General features: G+C 47.3%; 1 protein-coding gene across 1 annotated transcript; it reads right to left on the bottom strand.

The window, feature by feature from the left end:
- Positions 1-16,336: 16,336 nt before the first annotated feature.
- Positions 16,337-17,242, bottom strand: LOC123169904 (pathogenesis-related protein PRB1-2). The gene has a single exon (XM_044587758.1). It carries the CDS (start codon positions 17,053-17,055, stop codon positions 16,537-16,539), a length of 519 nt encoding a protein of 172 aa, XP_044443693.1. The 5' UTR covers positions 17,056-17,242; the 3' UTR covers positions 16,337-16,536.
- Between the last annotated feature and the right edge of the window lie 5,161 nt (positions 17,243-22,403).

Here is a 22,403-nt window from a genome sequence, read left to right as displayed (position 1 = left end):
CTATGGACCACCCAGCACCGGGAGGCTCTGGCGGCCTACCCTACGAGGTGGGTTGCCCAGCCTTTACCCGTGAGCTGTGACAGTTCCAGTGGCCCTACCACCGCACGTTCAAGCCCGACGTTGGCGAGAAGTACAACGGCAAGACCCACTCGTCGGAGTTCCTCAGCATCTACACCATCACGATGCAAGCTGCTGGAGCTCGCGACGACAAGGTGCTTGCCAATTACTTCCCGTTGGCACTTAAACCCAATGTCATGTCATGGTTGATGCACTTGCCGGCGGATTCCATTTCTTCTTGGTCGGATTTGTGTCATGAGTTCGTTGGCGCCTTCACTGGAGGCCACCAAGCTCATGGCCAGGTAAGCGATTTGCATATCACCCCCCAGAAGGAAGGTGAAACCCTGCGCAAGTACATACAGAGGTTCAGCCGGGTGCAGTACAACATCCCAGATGTTCATCCCGCCGCCGTGATCAGCGCATTCCATCAGAATGTGCGCAACCGCAAGATGCGTGAAGAGCTGGCGATGAATAAGGTCAAAGATGTGGCCGAACTTTATGTTCTGGCCGATAGGTGCGCTCGAGCTGAAGAGGGGAGGAAGTACCCCGGCGAGGACGCCGGTGCGGAAACCGACTCCACAGACGAAGACACAGCCGCCCCGACGAAGAAGGGTCGGCGCTGCAACAGGAAGCGCAAGGGCAAGACCGTGCTTGTCGTCGAGGGATCCGAGGACACCGGCGCTGCCAAGAAGGCCAAGGCAGACGACCCCGGCAAGGAAACTGCCGGGTGCGCCGCTTGCCGGGCCTTGGCGGCTGCCGACAAGCAAGGAGGCTCCGACAAGCAGTACTACAAGATCCACCGCACCAAGGGCCACGACCTCCAGAATTGCCGGCAAGTTGAGCTGCTTGCTGAGAAGCAAAAAGCTGAGTATGAGAGGCGGGACAAGGAGAAGGGTCGGGATGGTGCCGAGGGATCCGGCAAGAAGCGTGGCGGCCAAGGAGGTCGCCGCGGCAAGGATCAGCAAGAGAGGCCTGCTCGGGGCCGCGACAAGAAGCAAGAAGACGATGATCATGACGAGGACGACGAGTACGGCGAGCATGAGTTCCAGAAAGCTACAGAGGCCATGTGCGTCGACGGTGGCGCCTCGCTGCACACCTCTCACCGCCAGCTCAAGCAGTGCGCGCGTGAGATCACAGTAGCAGAACCCTCGTTCGATGCTCAAACGCCACTGAAGTGGTCCAGCACGCCTATCATTTTTACACCGAGGACCACCCTGATCGCACAACTGCGGTCGGGTGTTTGCCGCTGTTGGTTTCACCAACAATACGCAACCTCAAGGTGACGAAAATGCTGGTTGATGCCGGGGCCGGTCTGAACTTGATCTCGCCTGTTGTGATCAAAAGGCTGCAGATTCCTGATGAAGACCTCGAAGAGACGGGCACATTTCAAGGGGTCAACCCGGGAAGGAGTCAGCCGAAGGGTAAGGTCACGCTGCCCGTGACGTTTGGAGGCGAGTTGAACTACATGACAGAGATGATTATTTTCGATGTAGCCGAGATCTCCTTGCCCTACAATGGGATCCTCGGCCGCCCAGCACTAGCCAAGTTCATGGCGGCCTCACATTACGCCTACAACATGCTGAAGATGCCTGGGCCGATGACCATCATCACCGTCCCCTCCGACAAGAAGGATGCGCTGATCTGCGCTGACCAACTCTACCGGGAGGCAGTTGCAGCAACTGCCGCCAAGGCACTTGCTCCTGCCACCGAAGCCCCGGGAGGGAAGAAGACCGGCAAGACCTCTCGCACCCACTCCGACAAGCGCACCTTGATACGTCTCCAACGTATCTATAATTTTTGATTGTTCCATGCTATTATATTATCTGTTTTGGATGTTTATGGGCTTTATTATACACTTTTATATTATTTTTGGGACTAACCTATTAACCGGAGGCCTAGCCCAAATTGCTGTTTTCTTGCCTATTTCAGTGTTTCGAAGAAAAGGAATATCAAATGGAGTCCAAACGGAATGAAACCTTCGGGAGAGTTATTTTTGGAACGGAAGCAATCCAGAAGACTTGGAGTAGACGTCAGGGAAGCATCAAGGTGGCCACGAGGCAGGGAGGCGCGCCCCCACCCTCGTGGGCCCCTTGTGGCTCCCCTGACCGACTTCTTTCGGCTATATATATATATCCATATACCCTAAAAACATTGGAGAACAGAATACATCAGGAGTTCCGCCACCGCAAGCCTCTGTAGCCACCAAAAACCAATCGGGACCCTGTTCCGGCACCCTGCCGGAGGGGGGATCCCTCACCGGTGGCCATCTTCATCATCCCGGCGCTCTCCATGACGAGGAGGGAGTAGTTCACCCTCGGGGCTGAGTGTATGTACCAGTAGCTATGTGTTTGATGTCTCTCTCTCGTGTTCTTGAGGTGGTATGATCTTGATGTATCGCGAGCTTTGCTATTATAGTTGGATCTTATGATGTTTCTCCCCCTCTACTCTCTTGTAATGGATTGAGTTTTCCCTTTGAAGTTATCTATCGGATTGAGTCTTTATGGATTTGAGAACACTTGATGTATGTCTTGCATGTGCTTATCTGTGGTGACAATGGGATATCACATGGTCTACTTGATGTACGTTTTGGTGATCAACTTGCAGGTTCCATGACCTCGTGAACTTATGCATAGGGGTTGGCACACGTTTTCGTCTTGACTCTCCGGTAGAAACTTTGGGGCACTCTTTGAAGTACTTTGTGTTGGTTTGAATAGATGAATTTGAGATTGTGTGATGCATATTGTATAATCATACCCACGGATACTTGAGGTGACATTGGAGTATCTAGGTGACATTAGGGTTTTGGTTGATTTGTGTCTTAAGGTGTTATTCTAGTACGAACTCTATGATAGATCGAACGGAAATAATAGCTTCATGTTATTTTACCACGGACTCTTGAATAGATCGATCAGAAAGGATAACTTTGAGGTGGTTTCGTACCCTACCATAATCTCTTCGTTTGTTCTCCGCTATTAGTGACTTTGGAGTGACTCTTCGTTGCATGTTGAGGGATACTTATATGATCCAATTATGTTATTATTGTTGAGAGAACTTGCACTAGTGAAAGTATGAACCCTAGGCCTTGTTTCCTAGCATTGCAATATCGTTTGTGCTCACTTTTATCATTAGTTACCTTGCTGTTTTTATATTTTCAGATTACAAAAACCTATATCTATCATCTATATTGCACTTGTATCACCATCTCTTCACCGAACTAGTGCACCTATACAATTTACCATTGTATTGGATGTGTTGGGGACACAAGAGACTCTTTGTTATTTGGTTGCAGGGTTGTTTGAGAGAGACCATCTTCATCCTACGCCTCCCACGGATTGATAAACCTTAGGTCATCCACTTGAGGGAAATTTGCTACTGTCCTACAAACCTCTGCATTGGAGGCCCAACAACGTCTACAAGAAGAAGGTTGCGTAGTAGACATCACACCTCTTCGGAGTGCTGTGCTCCCATTGAGGACGTGCCAGAGAGCTCCACCGGCAAGAGCAAGAAATCCAGAGCTGCACCACCAGAGACCAAGAAGGTGTCCGTCAAGGAGGATGGCACGGGAGGGGCTTTCACCATAAGCTCCTCCCTTGACTGCAAATAGGAAGGCACGCTCGTCACCTTCCTGCGGGTGAATGTTGATGTGTTTTCATGGCAAGCATCCGACATCCCCGGCGTTCCCAGGGAGGTGATTGAGCACCATCTTGCTGTCTGTCCTCATGCGCGACCCGTCAAACAGAAGGTCAGGAAGCAGGCTTTGGAACGGCAGGAGTTCATCACGGAGGAGATCAGGAAGTTAGAAGCGGCATGCTTGGTGAGGGGAGGACTTCATCTGACGTGGTTGGCCAATCCGGTGGTGGTGCGCAAGGCAAATGGGAAGTGGAGGCTGTGTATTGATTACACAGATATCAATAAGGCTTGTCCGAAGGACCCTTTCCCATTGCCGCGCATTGACCAGATTGTTGACTCCACGACCGGGTGCGACTTGTTATCGTTCCTTGACGCCTACTCAGGATACCACCAGATCTTCATGACGAGAGAAGATGAAGAGAAGACAACATTCATCACCCCATGTGGTACGTATTGTTTTTTACGAATGCCTTTCGGGTTGAAGAGTGCTGGCTCAACATTTGCAAGAGCGGTCCAAATTCATTTTGAGCCCCAGCTACATACAAATATGGAAGCTTATATGGATGACATAGTGGTCAAAACCAAGGACAGGGCAACACTCGTACAAGATTTAGAAGAGACGTTTGCAAATTTGCGCAAGATCAACCTCAAGCTGAACCCTGGGAAGTTTGTCTTCGGCGTTTCGTCCGGCAAACTTCTCGGGTTCTTTGTGTCACAGTGTGGGATCGAGGCGAATCCAGACAAGATCAAGGCCATTGAGCAGATCAAGGCACCTAGGCGGATCAAGGATGTACGTCGGCTCATTGGCTGCGTTGCCGCCATGAGCAGATTCATCTCCAAGTCTGCCGAACGTGCCCTTCCCGTTTTCAAAATCTTGAAAAAGGCGGGCCCAATGGAATGGACCCCAGAGGCCGAGGCAGCCCTGCAGGATTTGAAGAAGTACCTCTCCTCTACGCCAATACTGGTTGCGCCTGAACCACAAGAACCGTTGTTGCTATATCTACGACAATGAACCAAGTGGTCAGCGCCGCGCTAGTGGCACAGAGGGAGGTCGACGAAGAGGCAGTGGCAACGGCAGGGCTGGTGGATGGCAAACCAGAGCTCCCCCCGGCAGGGCCTGGTGCCGGTAAGGCAAGGCCCCCGGCAGAGTCTGACGCTGGCGAAGCAGAAGCGACGCAACCAAATGAAATAGTGCGGAAGAAGAAGATGATGCAGCGCCCGGTTTACTTTGTCAGCTCCCTCTTGCAGGGGGCTAGGTCATGGTACTCCAGTGTGCAGAAATTGCTCTTCGGCCTTCTTATGGCCTCGAGGAAGCTGCGTCATTACTTCCAAGCACACGAAATCACCGTCGTCACCCGCTTCTCGTTGCAAAGGATATTGCATAACCCAGACACAACCGGGAGGATTGTGGAATGGGCTTTGGAACTGTCGAGCTTTGGTTTGAAGTTTGAAAGCACTTCGAAAATTCAGAGTAGAGTCTTGGTGGAGTTCATTGCGGAATGGACCTCAACGCCCGACGAAGAGATTCAGGAGACCACTCCCGGCAAGGAAACAAGTCGCGACTGGATTATGTACTTTGACGGGGCTTTCTCGCTGCAAGGCGCCGGTGCTGGTGTGCTGCTCGTTGCACCCACTAGAGAGCACCTCAAGTATGTAGTCCAGATGCACTTTCCCAGGGAGATGTCAACAAGCAACACTGCTGAATACGAGGGGTTTCTTACCGGTCTCAGGATCGCGGCAGACCTCAGAATCAAGAAGATCATCGTTAGGGGTGATTCACAGCTTGTCGTCAAGCAAGTTAACAAAGATTATCAAAGCCCGTTGATGGAGGCCTACGTAGATGAGGTGAGGAAGCTGGAGGAGCGTTTTGACGGTATACAAGCGGAGCATGTTCCCCGAGTGGAGAACGACATCGCCAACTACCTGTCGAAACGCGCTGCCCTCAAACTACCTGTGGAACCAGGTACTTTTGTGCTTTGGTTAACTCAACCATCCATTGAACCATCGACAGAGTAGAACAAGCGGAGGAAATCAGGCCCCGGCAAGTACTTTCCCGCCGAGCTCCCAGGAGCCGTCGGCAAGGATGTTGCCATGGACACTGAGCCGACCATGGGGCAACAGGCTCCGGCAGGGCGTCAAGCCCTGGCCGTAGAGACAGCCGCTCCCATGGCAGAGGAAATGCCTTTGGTCCTTGCCGTCGAGCCCCAGGCTCCGGCATGGGCACAACATATCGTCCGATTCCTCCAAACAAGGGAACTCCCTGAGGAGCAGAAAGAAGCGGAGAAAGTAGCCCGTCAGTCTGCCATGTATCAGTTTGTCGACGACGTTCTGTACAGAAAAAGACCAAACGGTGTGAAATTAAAGTGCATTCCCCAGGAGGAAGGACTGGAGCTGTTGGCAGAGATACACTGAGGCATATGTGGCTCCCACATAGGGTCGAGGGCCCTTGCCGGCAAGGTTTCTTCTGGCCCACAAACCTCCAGGATGCAACGACACTAGTAACCAAGTGTGAAGCGTGCCAGTTCCATTCAAAGAAGCTTCAACAACCAGCTCAAGCTCTACAAACAATCCCTCTTTCCTGGCCATTCTCGGTTTGGGGGCTCGACATATTGGGCCCCTTTCCCCGTGCTGTCGGGGGCTTTGAGTACTTGTACGTCGCAATCGATAAGTTCACAAAGTGGTCGGAGGTGGAGGCAGTGAGAAAGGTGACAGCACAGTCGGCCGCCAAATTCTTCAAGGGACTAGTCTGCCATTTTGGTGTGCCAAATAGAGTCATCACCGACAACGGCACGCAGTTCACGAGTCGCACCTTCATGCAGTACATCCAGGACCTCGGCATCAAGGTCTGTTTTGCTTCTGTTGCACACCCACGAAGAAATGGCCAGGGTGAGAGGGCGAATGCTGAAGTATTGTGAGGCCTCCGGACAAGAACTTTTGACAGGCTACACAAGTGCGGACGGCGCTGGATTGATGAGTTACCGGCGGTTCTTTAGTCAATCAGAACGACACCAAATCGAGCCACCGGCCAGACACTTTTCTCCCTCGTTTACGAGGCAGAAGCAGTTCTCCCCACGGAACTCACGTTCGGGTCACCTCGAGTGCTCGCTTATGATGAGCTTGAGCAAGAGCAGTTGTGGCAAGATGACGCAACGCTCCTTGAGGAAGATCGTCTTCGGGCGGCTGTGCGAGCAGCACGCTACCAGCAAGCCTTGCGCCGCTACCATAGCCGCAAGGTTTATGCCCGAAGCTTTGAGGAAGGCGACCTTGTTCTTCAGCATGTTCAGTCGGCCAAGAATTCCAACAAGTTGATGCCGAAGTGGGAAGGCCCTTATCGGGTAATACGAGTCACCAGGCCCGGCGCAGTCCGCCTGGAGACCGAAGATGGTATTCCAGTGAGCAACTCCTGGAACATCGAACATCTTCGCAAGTTTTACCCATAAGGCGCGGTTGCCGAGCTCCCCGGCAAACCACCTTTTGTGCAAGCCTTGCCGGCAAGGCATGTAACCCTTTGTACAAAGCCAGGCGCAGACCCTGAGCATAAATAAATGAAGCGCTGGCGCCCTAAGTTTTAGCATGCATGCTAGGTTGAGTCTCTCTGTGTGTTAGGGTTGATATTGCTTGGCGGCGACTAACCCTTAGCATAGAGTTCGAGTATGCATCTCTCTGTTCCTTCCCGTCCTTTTTGGTTCACAGGGTGCGTGGACATTTCCGCTGAGCTATTTTGGAAGGAAGAGAACAGGCCGACGCCTCGACCCCGACAAGCCAAGGTTGCCGGGGGCTGTAGGTCTAAGGATCTGATCATGGCAAGCCAAGGTTGCCAGGGGCTGCGACATCAGATAAGTCTTTTCCCCCCACTTTGTACCTCCGTATGAAACTTGAACGTACGAGACTTCACTCGCTCTCATACCATCTTGCTCCCTCTGTCCCGTGTCCGAAAACCTTACTTTGTGCTGGAACTTGGTTGTAGCGCGATGGGGAGGGGACGAGCGAAGGGCCTAATCCTACTCGGCCCCTACCTCCGCCAAGGGCGTGAGTGTAACCGAGCTATAGAGTAGGAAGACGGCAAGGCCTGTTGCCGGGGTACAGTGTTTATCTTAAGATAACGAGGACTCGTTCCTTGGTGTGGCCCTTGCCCACGCGCAAACAAAACCCGACAAACACCCTTCTCCTGATTAATACGTTGCTAACAAGTACAATTCGTACGGAATCCATACATGAGCAAGGGGGTTACGAGATTTAAATCTTACAAAGGCCCGTAGGATTACAAACTAAAAAAAGATAAGTGCCCCATGATCCCCGTTCTTGCCCCTTTCCTCCCAGGTGCGGTAGGTGAAGGAAAAAAGGGGGCGACGGGGAACGCGCTGATGGAGAGCTTGACGAGGAAGGCCCTCGGCAGGGCGCGTGGCCAAGGGAGGGGCGACGCGGTCAGTCGGAGTCGGATTCGGTGTCCCCCCGCTCGACGCCCTCGTCGTCGCTGTCGCTGTCCTCCTCGTCACTTCCGCTTGAGGAGGAGTCTTCGTCATCGGAGGAGCTCTCCACGCAACACTTTAGGCGAGTTCCAAAGTCCCCAAAGACCTTGACGGAGAGCAGGCCGTTCTCCATTAATTTGAAGTAGAGAACGAGCCCCTCCGTCAGGCTATGGACATGAGCGAAGGTCTTCCATCCGCGACGAAGATACATGACATGAGGGATGGAAAAGTCGACATCAACCCGCGTGCCGCCATTCCCGCAGCCCCTCATATGCAACCTCAGAGTCTGTGGCTAGTCGAGCTCCATCTCCCGAGCGAAAGGAGCAGGGAGACGAAGACGACGGCGCACTGGCCGGTGCAGCCTGATGAAGAAGTTGCGGGGCTGGTCCCCGACGTGGCCCTCCATTAGGGGAGGGACCGCTGGCGGAGGCGAGGCCGGTGCACCGCCCCATCCTCCTGTTCCCCGAGTGGCACGGCGACCTCGGCCTCGCCCCCTCCCCCTTCCTCTCGTGGCCGGTTCCGTCGCCACGAGCTCTTGGGAAGGAGGGGCGCGCTGTCGAGCGGAGACCCTCGTCGCCACCGTCGAAGTGCCGGCGCGCCCTCTCGCCATACCAGAAGAAATAAAGGAGCCAAGGTGGAAGGAGATTAATGATGAAAGATTGAGGGGTACCATCCCCTCCCCTTCTTATAAAGGGGTGGGGTCGGGGCTCGGCCGCCCCACTCAACCAACGCTGCCATCAGGGGCGCAGGGAATCGAGACCGACCCGCTGCTCCAATCAGCGGCGACCCGGTTTCCCGCCTCGCCATTTAAGGCCCGTGCCACCCGCGTCTGCCGCCTACCATCTTCGAGGCATGGGGGACATGTGGCGAGCAAGAAGAAATCGAGGGGATGAGTGAGGTGACCGTTTTCCACCCCGTGATCGTAGGGCACGGGCGCCTTGAAGGCCACGACTCGAGTCCACTCAGTAAATGAGCCGCGCCCCTGCGTTTTCCTCTTTTTATGGGGAAGGCGCGAGCCGCCTCTTTACCGCGATGTGACGCATGAGGGTAGGAACCGCCCCACGCATGACCCCAACGTCACACACGACCCTCCACGTCACGCATTCAATGCGGGTCGTGGGGAAGCGCAAGCAAGCAAGGGAGTTACTGCGGTAAAAACTCCACCGCCCGCGCGCCCGCGCACCGTTCTGGGCCTGGCCCAATAACGCTCCGCGCTTATATGTGGCCCAGGCCCGGGGGCTCCTGTCGGTGTACAAAAGTAGGGGTTCTTTTTTTGCACCCCTTTACTTGTGCGCGGGTAGTCGCAACCCCACGCCCCTGACCACGCTTGGCGGGGCAGAAGAAGCAAAGGCACAAGATGACTAGATCAACGCCAAGACGGAAACACAAAGAGCAGAAGGGCGAGGTGGACTCCCCCGGCAAGCCCTTTGCCGGGACGGCCTCAACAGCCCCGGCAAGAGCCTTGCCGGAGCAACTTGCCCAACGCCAGCAGAGCGCGCCACCCTTGAGCCCAAGGGTTCCAACACCATCAACCTCATTGGAACCAAGGCTCGGGAGGCACCTCCATGGTGGCATGCGGATCTTTGTGAAGATCATAAGCACACAAGATCAGATGAGGACCAGAAGACGACGATCCTCGGCAAGATCCTTGCCGAGGAAACCACGAGACCCCCGGCAAGATCCTTGCCGGGGACGACCGCGATGCCACGGCAAGGCCCTTGCTGGGGCCCCGGCAAGACCCTTGCCGAGGACACCTGCGGGGCCACAGCCAGGCCCACGTCTGCCAAGACTCCACCGATGTTCCCATACAGCTGCCAGCCCAAACAGCTGGGCAGGCACCTGCGTGGCGACGCGCGGCCTCCAGGCCAACTCAGCAAGCACCTATGTGGTGGCATACAGATCTTCGTGAAGACTCTGCCACCGCGCCAGCCCAGCAGCCAGCCAATGTGGCACTACAACGCCTCATCAGCTCGGACGCGCGTCGGAGCCAGGCGAGGCGGCGACAGCTGGGACGAGCTGCCAGCCATCCCCGATAAAGCAAGAAGGGCACGTTGGCAGCGCATTAAATGTGTTTTTCCAATGGTGCCAGAGGATAGACTTAACCACTGTATACCTTTCCACCTCCTGTGTGTCACTTTGGCAACCCCTTTTGACTATAAAAGGAGGCTCGAGGCGTACGGGAGAAGGATTCAGATCTTTTGGACTACGCACGCACCACAGCTAGTTCGAGAGCTCAAGAACACTGAAATATACACCAAAGCAGGACTAGGGTATTACGCATCCTCGCGGCCTGAACCTGGGTAAACGATCTTTGTGCTGGCTTCTAGACCTGCTCTTTGCACAACCCCATGCCCGCCAACCGTAGAAGGGATTCCAGTGATCCCATAGGTGTCGTTTTCCACCGACACCCTTTATATTCGACGAGTAGCCAGACAGGACCTTCATACTGAGCAGGCATTCAAAGAAGATTTCCTTCTCTACTTTGGTAAGAGCGTAGCTGGCAGGACCTTGATACTGCTTTGGATGCATGCCGTCTTTTCCATGCATACGTTGCTGGTCCTCCCGTGCCTCCGGTGTATCTTTTGTCTTCCCATACATGCCCAAGAAGCTTAGCAGCTTCACGCAAAGATTCTTCGTCACGTGCATCACGTCGATTGCAGAGTGGGCCTCTAGGACTCTCCAATAGGGTAGGTCCCAAAATATAGATTTCTTCTTCCACATGAGTGCGTGTCCGTCAGCGTCATTCGGAATAGATTGTCCGCCAGGACCCTTTCCAAAGATTACTTTTAAATCCTTGACCATATCAAGTATATGATCACCAGTACGGTGCTCAAGCTTCTTCCCGTGATCTGCCTCACCTTTGAAATGCTTGCCTTTCTTTCTTAAGAGAAACTTGATCGGAAGAAATCGACGATGTCCCAGGTACACATTCTTCTTACATTTACCCGAATATATACTTTGGGTATCATCTAAATAGTGCATGCATGCGTGGTATCCCTTGTTTGTTTGTCCTCAAAGGTTACTGAGAGCAGGCCAATCATTGATGGTTACAAACAGCAACGCTCGTAGGTCAAATTCCTGCGCGCCGTTTGTGCTCACCCCACACACATACACCATTTTTATCCCACAACTGTAAAAGTTCTTCAACTAATGGCCTTAGGTACACATCAATGTCGTTGCCGGGTTGCTTGGGGCCTTGGATGAGCACTGGTATGATAATGAACTTCCGCTTCATGCACAACGATTGAGGAAGGTTATAGATACATAGAGTCACAGGCCAGGTGCTATGATTGTTGCTCTGCTCCCCAAAAGGATTAATGCCATATGCACTTAAATCAAACCAAAAGTTCCTTGCACCACCTGCAAAGTCCGGCTACTTTCTCTCGATTTTTCTCCATTGCGACCCATCAACGGGTACTCTCAACTTCCCGTCTTTCTTACGGTCTTTTTTGTGCCATCGCATCAACTTGGGATGCTCTTTGTTTTGGAATAAATGTTTCAACCATGGTATTATTGGAGCATACCACATCACCTTGGCAGGAATCCTCTTCCTGGGGCGCTCGCCCTCAACATCACCAGGGTCATCGCAGCTGATCTTATAGCGCAATGCACCGCATACCGAGCATGCATTCAAATTCTCGTACTCCTCACCGCGATAGAGGATGCAGTCATTAGGACATGCATGTATCTTTTGTACCTCTAATCCTAGAGGGCAGACAACCTTCTTTGCTTCATACGTACTGTCGGGCAATTCGTTGTCCTTTGGAAGCATATTCTTTAACATTTTCAGCAACTTTTCAAATCCCTTATCAGATACACCATTCTCTGCCTTCCATTGCAGTAATTCCAGTGTGGTACCCAGTTTTTTCTTGTCATCTTCGCAATTTGGGTACAACAATTTCTTGTGATCCTCTAACATGCGCTGCAACTTCAACTCTCCTTTTCACTTGCGCAGATTCTCTTTGCATCAGCAATGGCCCGACCAAGATCATCAGCGGGCTCATCTGATGCCTCTTCTTCAGCTTCTTTCCCCATTGTATTACCATCGTATTTAGGGAACCCAGGATAGCTGTCATCATCCTCTTCTTCTTCATTCTCTTCCATTAGAATCCCTCTTTCTCCGTGCTTGGTCCAACAATTATAGCCGGACGTAAACAAGTGGATGTGAATGACTCTTGAGCTAGAGTAATTGTTATCATTCTTACAGACAACACATGGACAACACATAAAACCATCCCGCTTGTTTGCCTCAGCTGCACATAGAAAACTATACACGCCATCAATGAACTGGGGAGAGCGTCAGTCATCGTACATCCATTGCCGGCTCATCTTCATTACACAACACCGAAAAATACAAGTTCATACACACTTATTCCCATAAAACAAAGCTAAAGCATCTAAATGCAACAACAAATGCGATCAAGATTGCAACTAAGGTAACAATTGATCCAACATCATAGTGATACCAAGCCTCTTTATTAAAGGCATATTTTCTAATCTTTCTAATCTTCAAGCGCATTTGCATCCATCTTGATCTTGTGATCATCGATGACATCGGCAACATACAACTCCAATTTCATCTTCTCTTCTTCAATTCTTTTCAATTTTTGTTTCAAATACACTTTTTCTTTTTCAACTAAGTTTAACTTCTCAACAGGAGGGTCGGTTGCAATTTCCGGTTCACATACCTCCTAGATAAAAATATCTATGTCAACTTGATGGGCATCATTGTCATAAACGCGAAATGCAACAAATAGTTATAAAAGAGAATACCACATCCAAATCATAAACCGGACGAGGGCCGACAGGGACGGATATCAAGACCATGTCACTATGTATAACAAACAATCATACAAGTAAGAAAATTATACAAGTAACTATCTAAATCATACAAATAAGATTTTTTTTATAAAAAGGATAAGAACAAGAGGCTCACCAAGGTGGTGCCGGCGACGGGACGGTGTGCGCGATCAACGGTGGTTAGGACGGGGACGGGAAGGCACTAAGTAAACCACACCTACACATATGCAAACTAAGAAGTTAATTTGAGCTCAAATTGCATATAAATCAAATAAACTCCCACATAATTACTCCCAAACTAAAACCCACAAATCACTATACTTATAGAGCATTGCACGAGCTAATCTAGCAATGAGAGATGAAAGGACAAAGTTGCTAACCTTTGTGAACACTTGGAGAGATGGGGTGCCTCAAATATTGACAAATCTTGGCAAAAATGGAGGATGAGCTCGAGCTAAGGGGAATAGCAGAGAGGGGAAAGGAGAAAGCAGATAATGGGCTTGGGCTGGACGAAGGGTTTATACAGGGACATCTTTAGTCCCGGTTGGTTATAAAAACCAGGACTAGAGGTCTACCTCTAGTCCCGGTTTGTGATACAAACCGGGACTAAAGGGGCTCGTGGTGGACCCAGCCTGACGCCAGCCTGCCACCACCCCTTTAGTCCCGGGACTATAGGTAAAAAATGAACCGGGACTAAATCCTAGCCGTTGGAACCGAGACTAATTGTACCATTAGTCCAGGGCCAAAACCTGACTGGGACTAATGGACCAGACGAAAGGCCTATTTTCTACTAGTGAAGTCATGACAACTGCACCCTTCTGCGCAAAATTTCTCTTTCCCACTGTGTGACCGATAAGCCGCTAGGCTGCTCCTCCCTCTAGTCCTCTTGACCATCTTTTCCTGGACAACGAAGTGTTGCCAAACCTCTAATTTGGTACGCATCGATACCGCTGAGGGGTCATCTACACCGAATCTCGATCGATGAAGATATTCTCACAGCTAGGAGGTACGACCTAGCTATCGGAATTGGCGAGTCATTGCCCACATCTTCTTCCTCTTTGTTGTGTTTTTGCTGGTGAGATTGGATTCATCCTGTCATCGTCATAGTGATCTTGGTCATGATTGTAGCGATAAAAATTTATTGTGTAGTTTGTTCCCTTATAGCAAGTGCACTAGTTTGATGAAGAGATTAATAATTTCGATGATATAAGTGTTTATGTGCTTTCAAAATAAATAAAATGAACAAAGTAAAAGTATGCAAAAGTGAGTAAAATGAAGTTTTAATGATTGAAAACAAAACCTAGGGTTCATAGGTTCAATTTTGCATACTTTCACTAGATAAGGGCATGTAGGAACTCCCTAGACTACCAATACCGGCTGTATCCAGACAGAACCACCAAAAACCCGAACCAATAGGATTCCGGAAGACGCGCTAGAGACACGGCTCTGCACGCCTTCCACCGGTGATGATAAGCATGCCAACGGAACAGGAAAAGGGTTGGGAGAACATTATTCCCACACTCCCTCACCTCACCGCCCCAAACCAAACATGAATACTCTGTAAAGAAAAAATGGGAAAAATCACCCATGCGTAAATTTTCTTTAGGCAAAAGGAAGTTTTTTGAGGGTGTATTCCTACATACAAACAAAAATTTCAAGGAATTATCAGGCCCTAATACACATAAATACATGTCAATTCAAGAAATAAAATAGGCTAATAATTCTAAGATGTGTAAAATATAGAAATCTAAAAGAAATTAGTTCAGCCAATGTACTCTATCTAGACCAGTCAGTTTGCATCAAGATTCGTGCTATCCTTATATAGAAGTTTCTATTTTTTGTTTCTTCCAAACAAGAGACTGTTTGACCTTGAAACTTTGCGGATCAACTATATACAAGTGTCACTCACTGTATGAAATGTTTCCGATTTTGTTGGATGAAACATAAATTTGTCAAATTTCAAATTTTAGAATGAATTGTATCATTTTAAAAAATTTATCTTGCGTCAAAAAATCCGAAAACTATTCTCCACATGGCAGTACTTGTGTGATGTTGATCTGCAAAGTTTCAAATTTACATGTTCTTTATTTGGAAGAACCAAAAAAGAGAAGTTTTCTTTCACGAATTTGATGAAAGAATGGACGGTGAGGAGAGGATAAAGGACACACTGGTATGGTGGCGCAACCAAAACTTTCACATATACTCCCGCCATCCGCAATTATTTGTCGCAGTAATAGATGTATATAGACCTATTTTTAATTCTGGATATATCCATTTCTATCTATTTATGCGACAAATAATTCGGAACGGAGGAATTATCATACAACTAGGATAAGGACATCTGACTAGCTAAAGGCAACCGATCGGATCATCATGCTTCAATAATAGTCATTTGACAGCTATGATAGAGGAGCCGGGTCAATACACAAGTTATTCAAATTCTGACATGTTGTCCCGGCGGCTAATCAGCTTTTGTTTGGAGTCAAGACAACGAAGGCTGCTGCCTGCTGGAGGATCAAATGATTCATGTGCATGACAGCGTATTCGAGTTTCTTCCTTCCCCCGACACAGAAAACGAACTTTCAGTGAACATCATGTTGCATGGATAAGCTTTTAAGTGAGCTGTGGAAAATTCAAAGAGCATTTAATATATGGAGTACACCAAGGAAAACAACATGAACATGAAATAAATATATTCCCTGCAAAATATACAGACCACGTTCTGCACCATAGACCTACCCATGTCGTGTCACCGCTCCTCCCTGTGACGAACAACAAGCTGACTGAGAGGGAACACTATGCAGCCTAGATGCACTCCAATCCCCATGTGGATCTTAATGTCTGCAATATAGTTTGTACTCTAGCAAAGCCGCAGTAAGAACCCATGCCAAACTATGAAGCACACCAGCCCATTATTTTTCCTGATTAATCAGAATTTAAGTCATTGATAACAAATATATTTAGAATTTAAGTCATTAACGTATACAAACTTGTGCCTTTCTGTTTGTTTCATTGGCGAGGTCTTGGCGTAATGGTGCACAAGAGAGTGCCATTTCTCTGCTAGTAACGTGTTCAAGTCCCCAGATCTTTGTCTTCGTTATACCTTGACATTTTCGTAATCAAACCCAATCTTACTTAATAAATATAAGGGTGCACTGGGTTTATTATCTTTGAAAACATTTTTTTCCTATGCTTTTCTTATTCTCAGAATCAAATACAACCTTATCGCTTACTGTAGGGGATATCCTTAAAAACAAATTCAAATTTCGTTTGAAAGTATCGTCCAGTAAGTATATCAAATTATTTCTTTTTTCAGGGGTTCACAATATTATTGTTATCGTCATTTATTTGGCTAGCTCCCAGATTTGAACAAGAAAACAAAAGGAAAGACATTTGCATGTGGAGGTATATATGGTTACATTTACACGCTCCACAGAGCCGCATGGATACATGCAGGCCGGAATGTGGGCTTATTTACGTACGTACTGTACGTAACATAAGAATAGACGTAAATATTCAAAATACACACAGATAAACACACGCACGTCACCCGCAAAAAAAACACACACGCACGTATGTACTACTTGGCTTCGGCGTCAAGGGTGAGGAACGGGCGCTCGCCGTTGAAGTTGCCCGGAGGGTTGTAGTTGCAGGTGATGAAGACGCCCCGGTTCCCGGCGCAGACCACGCGCGCGCAGCCGATGCGGGTCGACTTGCGCCACACCACCTGCGTGTAGTGCCCGCACACCTTGCCGGCATCGCAGGTGTTGCTGTTGAGGTGGTAGTTCCGCTTCTCGTCCACCCACGACTTCACGGCGTTCGCGGCCGTCCACGACTGCCCGGACCCCCAGAAGATGTTCTCGCCGAACGGCCCGCCGGAGTGCTGCAGCCGGCAGTCGGCGGCGCGCTTGTTCGCGTAGTCCTGCGCGAACCTGGCCACGCTGTTGTCCCACGTCACAGGGCCGACGCCGTCCGCCGCGCGGGCGCGGTTGTGCAGGTTGACGAAGTCCTGCGGGGTGTTCTGCGCCGAGACGCCGGCCACCACGGCCATGACTATGACCAGTGCGAACATTGCAAGGCTGCTCTTGGAGGATGCCATGACTAGCTAGTAGGTGGCTCGAGATGGATGAAGAGTGCTGGAATTTGACCGGTATTTGTAGCCTGGGGGGATGTGGAAAGAGTCTATGGCTATCTTTATTTTTTGAACTGCATGGGTATCTATTTCAAGGATGCTTGCAAGAAGATGCGGGGAAAATAATAATTATATACATGTATCATGAGTTCATGACTTGCTAGCTTACATGTGGTACAGTTTCATTTTATTTCCACTACATACGCATACATCTGACAACAAGTGATTCCACGCAATCCCGACGTACATTGGTCGATTAGTTTGGGCAGTTGGGTTTGCTTTAATCTAGAACTAGATCATAACCTCATTGGGCGGCGAAGTTGAAAACCGTACATCCACTTGGGCGGCTGGGGCAAGCGGCAAAATATGCTTGCGTCTCTGTCTCTACTGCCTACTGTGGCTTACCGGTTGGTGGTTGCGGCTTATCGAGCTCACATTTTCTTTTTCATCTGTGTGTTTGTGTTGATTGTGTGTATGTTATGCATAGATCGCATGTGTATTGATGATATTTGTATTTTTTTGATGTGACATTATGAGTCAATAAAAGCATTTTTAACGAGAAAAATGCAAGTTTTACTTTATATTGTTTCTTTCAAAAATAGTAAAACCACTAGACATCGCACATTGTAATGTGTTGTTAGATCTCAAAATAATGTAAGCTATGTGTTGTACGGAACCGTAGCATATCTCTATGGTAAAAATTTCATGGAGACACTACCACATAATCATCTGTTGTCATGTAAATAGCCATGACTTGCGGCAGCCTTGGCAAGAGTGCGATGACGACAGACGCAGCCCTGGCAAAGGCGGCAAACGTGGTGGCTGAGACAGCCCAACGGTTGTTGTCATCGGCTTGTCGAGCTCCTTTGCCTCTTCCTCATGAGGCCGGGATGAGGCATGACATTTGTATGCATGCATTATTATGTTAATGATTATTTTGTCTAGTTCATCTAGATAGTATAAATTAGTGAACGGATGAACTATAATCGACTTTTGAGGATGATAAGTTGCATTCAAAATTAGCCAATTGCCATCGCAGATGGCTAGTCTTTATCTTATTTTTCCTTTTGGTATGGACGATTGCAATTACCTTCTGAAATATATGCTTGTGGACATGGAAAGTTCATGGATGAATATTGTCAGTCAAGCTTTGTGATTTGTGTCAACTCGCTCATTAAATACTAGCACATTATTAGAGCATGGTTAATAATATAGCGGGCAGCTGGCTATATAAAACTGCCATGTCATGAAGAGCTAACAATATTATCTACTCATACAATAGGGTTGGCTATAAGGTCGGCTTTTAGCTTAGTAATTTATTTCAGTTTCTCTTTTTCTCTTTCCTCTCATTTACTCATTTTACCTAGAAGCACGTGTAGGGGTTAGCTCTTACTTGAGAGCCCACTCCCTTCCTTTTTTCTTTGTCTCTTCTTTTCACATAGACAAAAATGCCATGTAAGCGGATTTATAGCCTACTATTATACTGGCTATTATAAAATGCAAATTGTGTGCGACATATTGTCGCACATGGTTCAAGAAAGAAAATCATGTGCGGTGACACTAGTAGAAAACAGGGCTTTGGTTTTGAGCAGATCAGAGCATTAGTCCCGGTCGTGTTACGAACCAGGACTAATGTGAGCATTAGTCCCGGTTCGAGCGGCTAGGACACCGGACGAGGCTCGGCTAGCTTTAGCCCCGGGTCAAATGCAACATTTAGCCCCGGTTGGAGACACCAACTGGGACTAAAGGGGCTGCGGCAGTATGCGGCCGGTGCGAACCCTTTTATTCCCGGTTGGTGTCTTCAACAGGGACTAAAGGTTAGGGGTTGAGGCTTTAGTCCTGGTTGGTGTCTCCAACCGGGACTAAAGGTTGTTTTGAAAGTTTCTTTTCTGTTTTTTCATTTGTTTTTCGTTTCTGTTTTAAATTGCTTATATCTTTTAGGATATTTGATGTTTTTGAGTGATTCTTTTTGCATTGCATTCAAAATTTTGTCTATTTTCATTTTGTGCCATTAGTTTTCAAATTTAAATGGTTCAAATTTGAAATTGTTCAAGTTTGCTTCAAACCCTAGATTGTGAATAACTTGAGTTTAAAAATAGTTTTTAATTTAATTCTTTTTGCTCCCTAGTCACATGTTAGATTGGTGACACGGTAGGATTTATTTGGTTATTTTTAGAATAATTTAAATTAGGATTTTAATTAAAACAATATTGTTTTGCTTATATAGTTGTTTTAGTCACTTAATTATTGTTTTTAATGACTTTGGCTGGGAAAGTGCTAGCAGATGTAGTCGACGGTAGGATTGAATGGACACCAACCCGAAATAAAGGGGTTATGCAATTTTCAAACTCTACACCCACCACCACCCCCCTTATCGCCATTTCAGTTTTGAAAAAACAAAAAAAATGATAAAAACTTCAAAAATTAAAATCCTTCGAGATGTAGTTATGTTACTACATCTACTAGTTAGGAAAATTAAAAAAACATAAATTTCGAGATGTTTTGCAAAAAAGTGTTATGAAAAAGTAAAACGGCTATAATTTTTGCATACGATATCGGAAAAGATGTATAATATATCAAAATGTTCAGCACGAGAAGTCGTAGGCCGTTTTGCAAATTTTTAGAATCCTCAAATTCTGAAAGAAAAAAAAAGTTATCGTCAAATTTAAGTTTTTTCGAATTTTTTGTCAAACTCTGATCAAACTATGGTCAAACTACTTATTCAGTAAATATTAGTGTGACTAAAATAATTATTGTTTTTGAGAATAATAGTTTCAAACTCAAACGGTGAAAGTGTGGCTTCATGTGCTTAAGTTCAACTCCTAAAATCAAATAACAGCAGTTGCTGCAACTGGACCGACATTGTATATAGTGATTCAGGGATTCACCATTTTATACATAAGCTAGTACCAGATCAAAAAATTATAACCATTTTATCAATGAATCCAGATCAGGCACTTATGCTTAGCCAAACATAGAAAGCTCATTAATTCTCATCCTAATCACATCACCAAGAAGAAATTGATTCCAGCATATGAGAAATAATTTTAAAAATTAATGATGTTATATTTGGATTCCTCACATTTTTTGATAATAATGGATATATTATTTGTTGAATTTTGATTTACAGATTTAAAGATATTAATTATGCCACATTAAATGAATAAATGGAAAAAAATGAATAAAATAATATTATTACTTATTTTAATTTCATTGAAATTCAATATTATTATTACTTATTTTATTTTAATAATTATTTGGAAATCAAAATATTTAATCATGTGACATCAAGACCTAAGGGTAAATAGGATTGATAGCTTACTATTGTCCAGAAATCAACAAGTGCAGACTTGAAATTAGGAAAAATAGAACTCGGAAGTTAAGCGTGCTTAGGCTGGAGTAGTGAGAGGATGGGTCGGGAAGTTAGGCGATTTGGAATGAGTGCTCCATGCTGGAGCAGTGAGGAGGGGTGATTAGAGATTAAATTGTCAAATAATTCAGGAATTTGAAAATTGGAAAAATAAAAAAATAAAAAACAAATTATTTTCAAAAAAACGCTTAAGTCCCGGTTGGTAACACCAACAGGGACTAAAGGTCCTCCAGCCCCGCTCTAGACAACAACCACGTGAAACCCCTTTAGTCCCGGTACGTAACACAATCGGGACTAAAAATGGTGGGCATTAGTCTCGATCGTTTTGTCCCGGATGGAAAACCAGGACTAAAGACCCTTACAAACCAGAAGTAAAGGCCCGTTTTCTACCAGTGTGAACGATCCTTCGCACCATGGCCATGAAACCGTGACACGGTTACAAAGGGCTAATCATGTGTAATATTGAAAATGCTTAAGAGGACAGTTAATGCGTATAAGATTTCTCAAGTTGGCTACAGAAAATAGGACAACCATATCATGAGACCATGCCTAATTTCAAATTTTGCAGACCATATTTTCAAAAGAAGAATCCAATAAGCCATGGTTGAGATCGAGTGTTGGCACCGGATGCAGATCAGGATAAGGCCATCTTTTTTTTCTGAACACAGTACAGACGCAATCGCTCATACATACGCGCATACACTCACACCTATAAACGCACACACGCACACCCACCTTATAAGCACCTTCGAGAGACTGAGCCGACATATCATCTTGAGATTTACGCAGTCACCGTAGGCGCCTCGTCTTCGACGGAAACGTCTCCTCCCATTGAAAGCGTGTCGCCGGAAATCCTAAAATAAATCCAGAAATAATGCAAGCACCAGAATTTTAACCTTGATGGATTGTGGGCACCACTATCTCTCTAACCATCCAACCACAGGTTGGTTCACAGGATAAAGCCATCTAGTGGGCCATCACAATTCAATAATAAAGTGATTACACGATCATGCTAAATGAATTGGGTCAATCAGCACAACTTCAATTCTCACACGTTACCCGGCGGCTAACCAGCTTTTGTTTGGACTCAATACAATACTAGGATGGCTGGTGCCTGATGGCATGCTAGATGAATTGGGTCAATCAGCACAACTTCAATTCTCACACGTTACCCGGCGGCTAACCAGCTTTTGTTTGGACTCAATACAATACTAGGATGGCTGCTGCCTGATGGCTGCATGTATGTACATTACCGTACCGTTGGTAAAAGAAAGAGTAACATGGTCATGTTTACCTCCTTTTTGCCTTAATTTGTACGTACTTGGGAGGATCACTATGCTAGATAAGCTTTAATAATCAATCCATTTCTCACATAGCTACTGAAAAACACAGCAAAAAATCAAAACGGCCTGAAGGAAGAAAGGAAGTAAAGGAGGCCTGGCATTTTATGAATTTAGAGCTGGTTCGCACTAAGGCTGCGTTCGGTTTCTCTCGGCTCCTTGAACTCCGCTCCAGGAGCAGACTAGACTTTAGCTAAATTTAACGGAGCTGCCAAAACCCAACTCCCCAACTCCGCGGAGCGGTGAAGTTCCGAACAGGGCCTAAACTAGCTCTAATGACCAAGCAGCACTCAATATAATTTGGCAATGTCCTGTGTTGAAGTAGTTGGAAATCTTTGATAATAGAAACAATACAAGAGAAGAGGGGAGTGAGATAACTCATGACTCAATGGGCAGTATGCACTTCACTGGAGTTCATAAAAAAAATCAAGCATCACAACGACAGAAACAGGCAAGATATGAACAGATGAAGTGGCAACCACCTGAATAAGGAAATCTGAAGCTCGATGTTGATAGTGCGTTTCAGCTAGGCAATATGGAACCCGGAAAAACTTACAATGGGGGAGGTCCACAAATCACAATGAATTAAATCGAAGGGAGCGAAA

The sequence above is a fragment of the Triticum aestivum genome, chromosome 7D (assembly GCF_018294505.1).
Source record: "Triticum aestivum cultivar Chinese Spring chromosome 7D, IWGSC CS RefSeq v2.1, whole genome shotgun sequence".
NCBI lineage: Eukaryota > Viridiplantae > Streptophyta > Magnoliopsida > Poales > Poaceae > Triticum > Triticum aestivum.
This window is presented reverse-complemented; position numbering and strand designations above follow the sequence as displayed.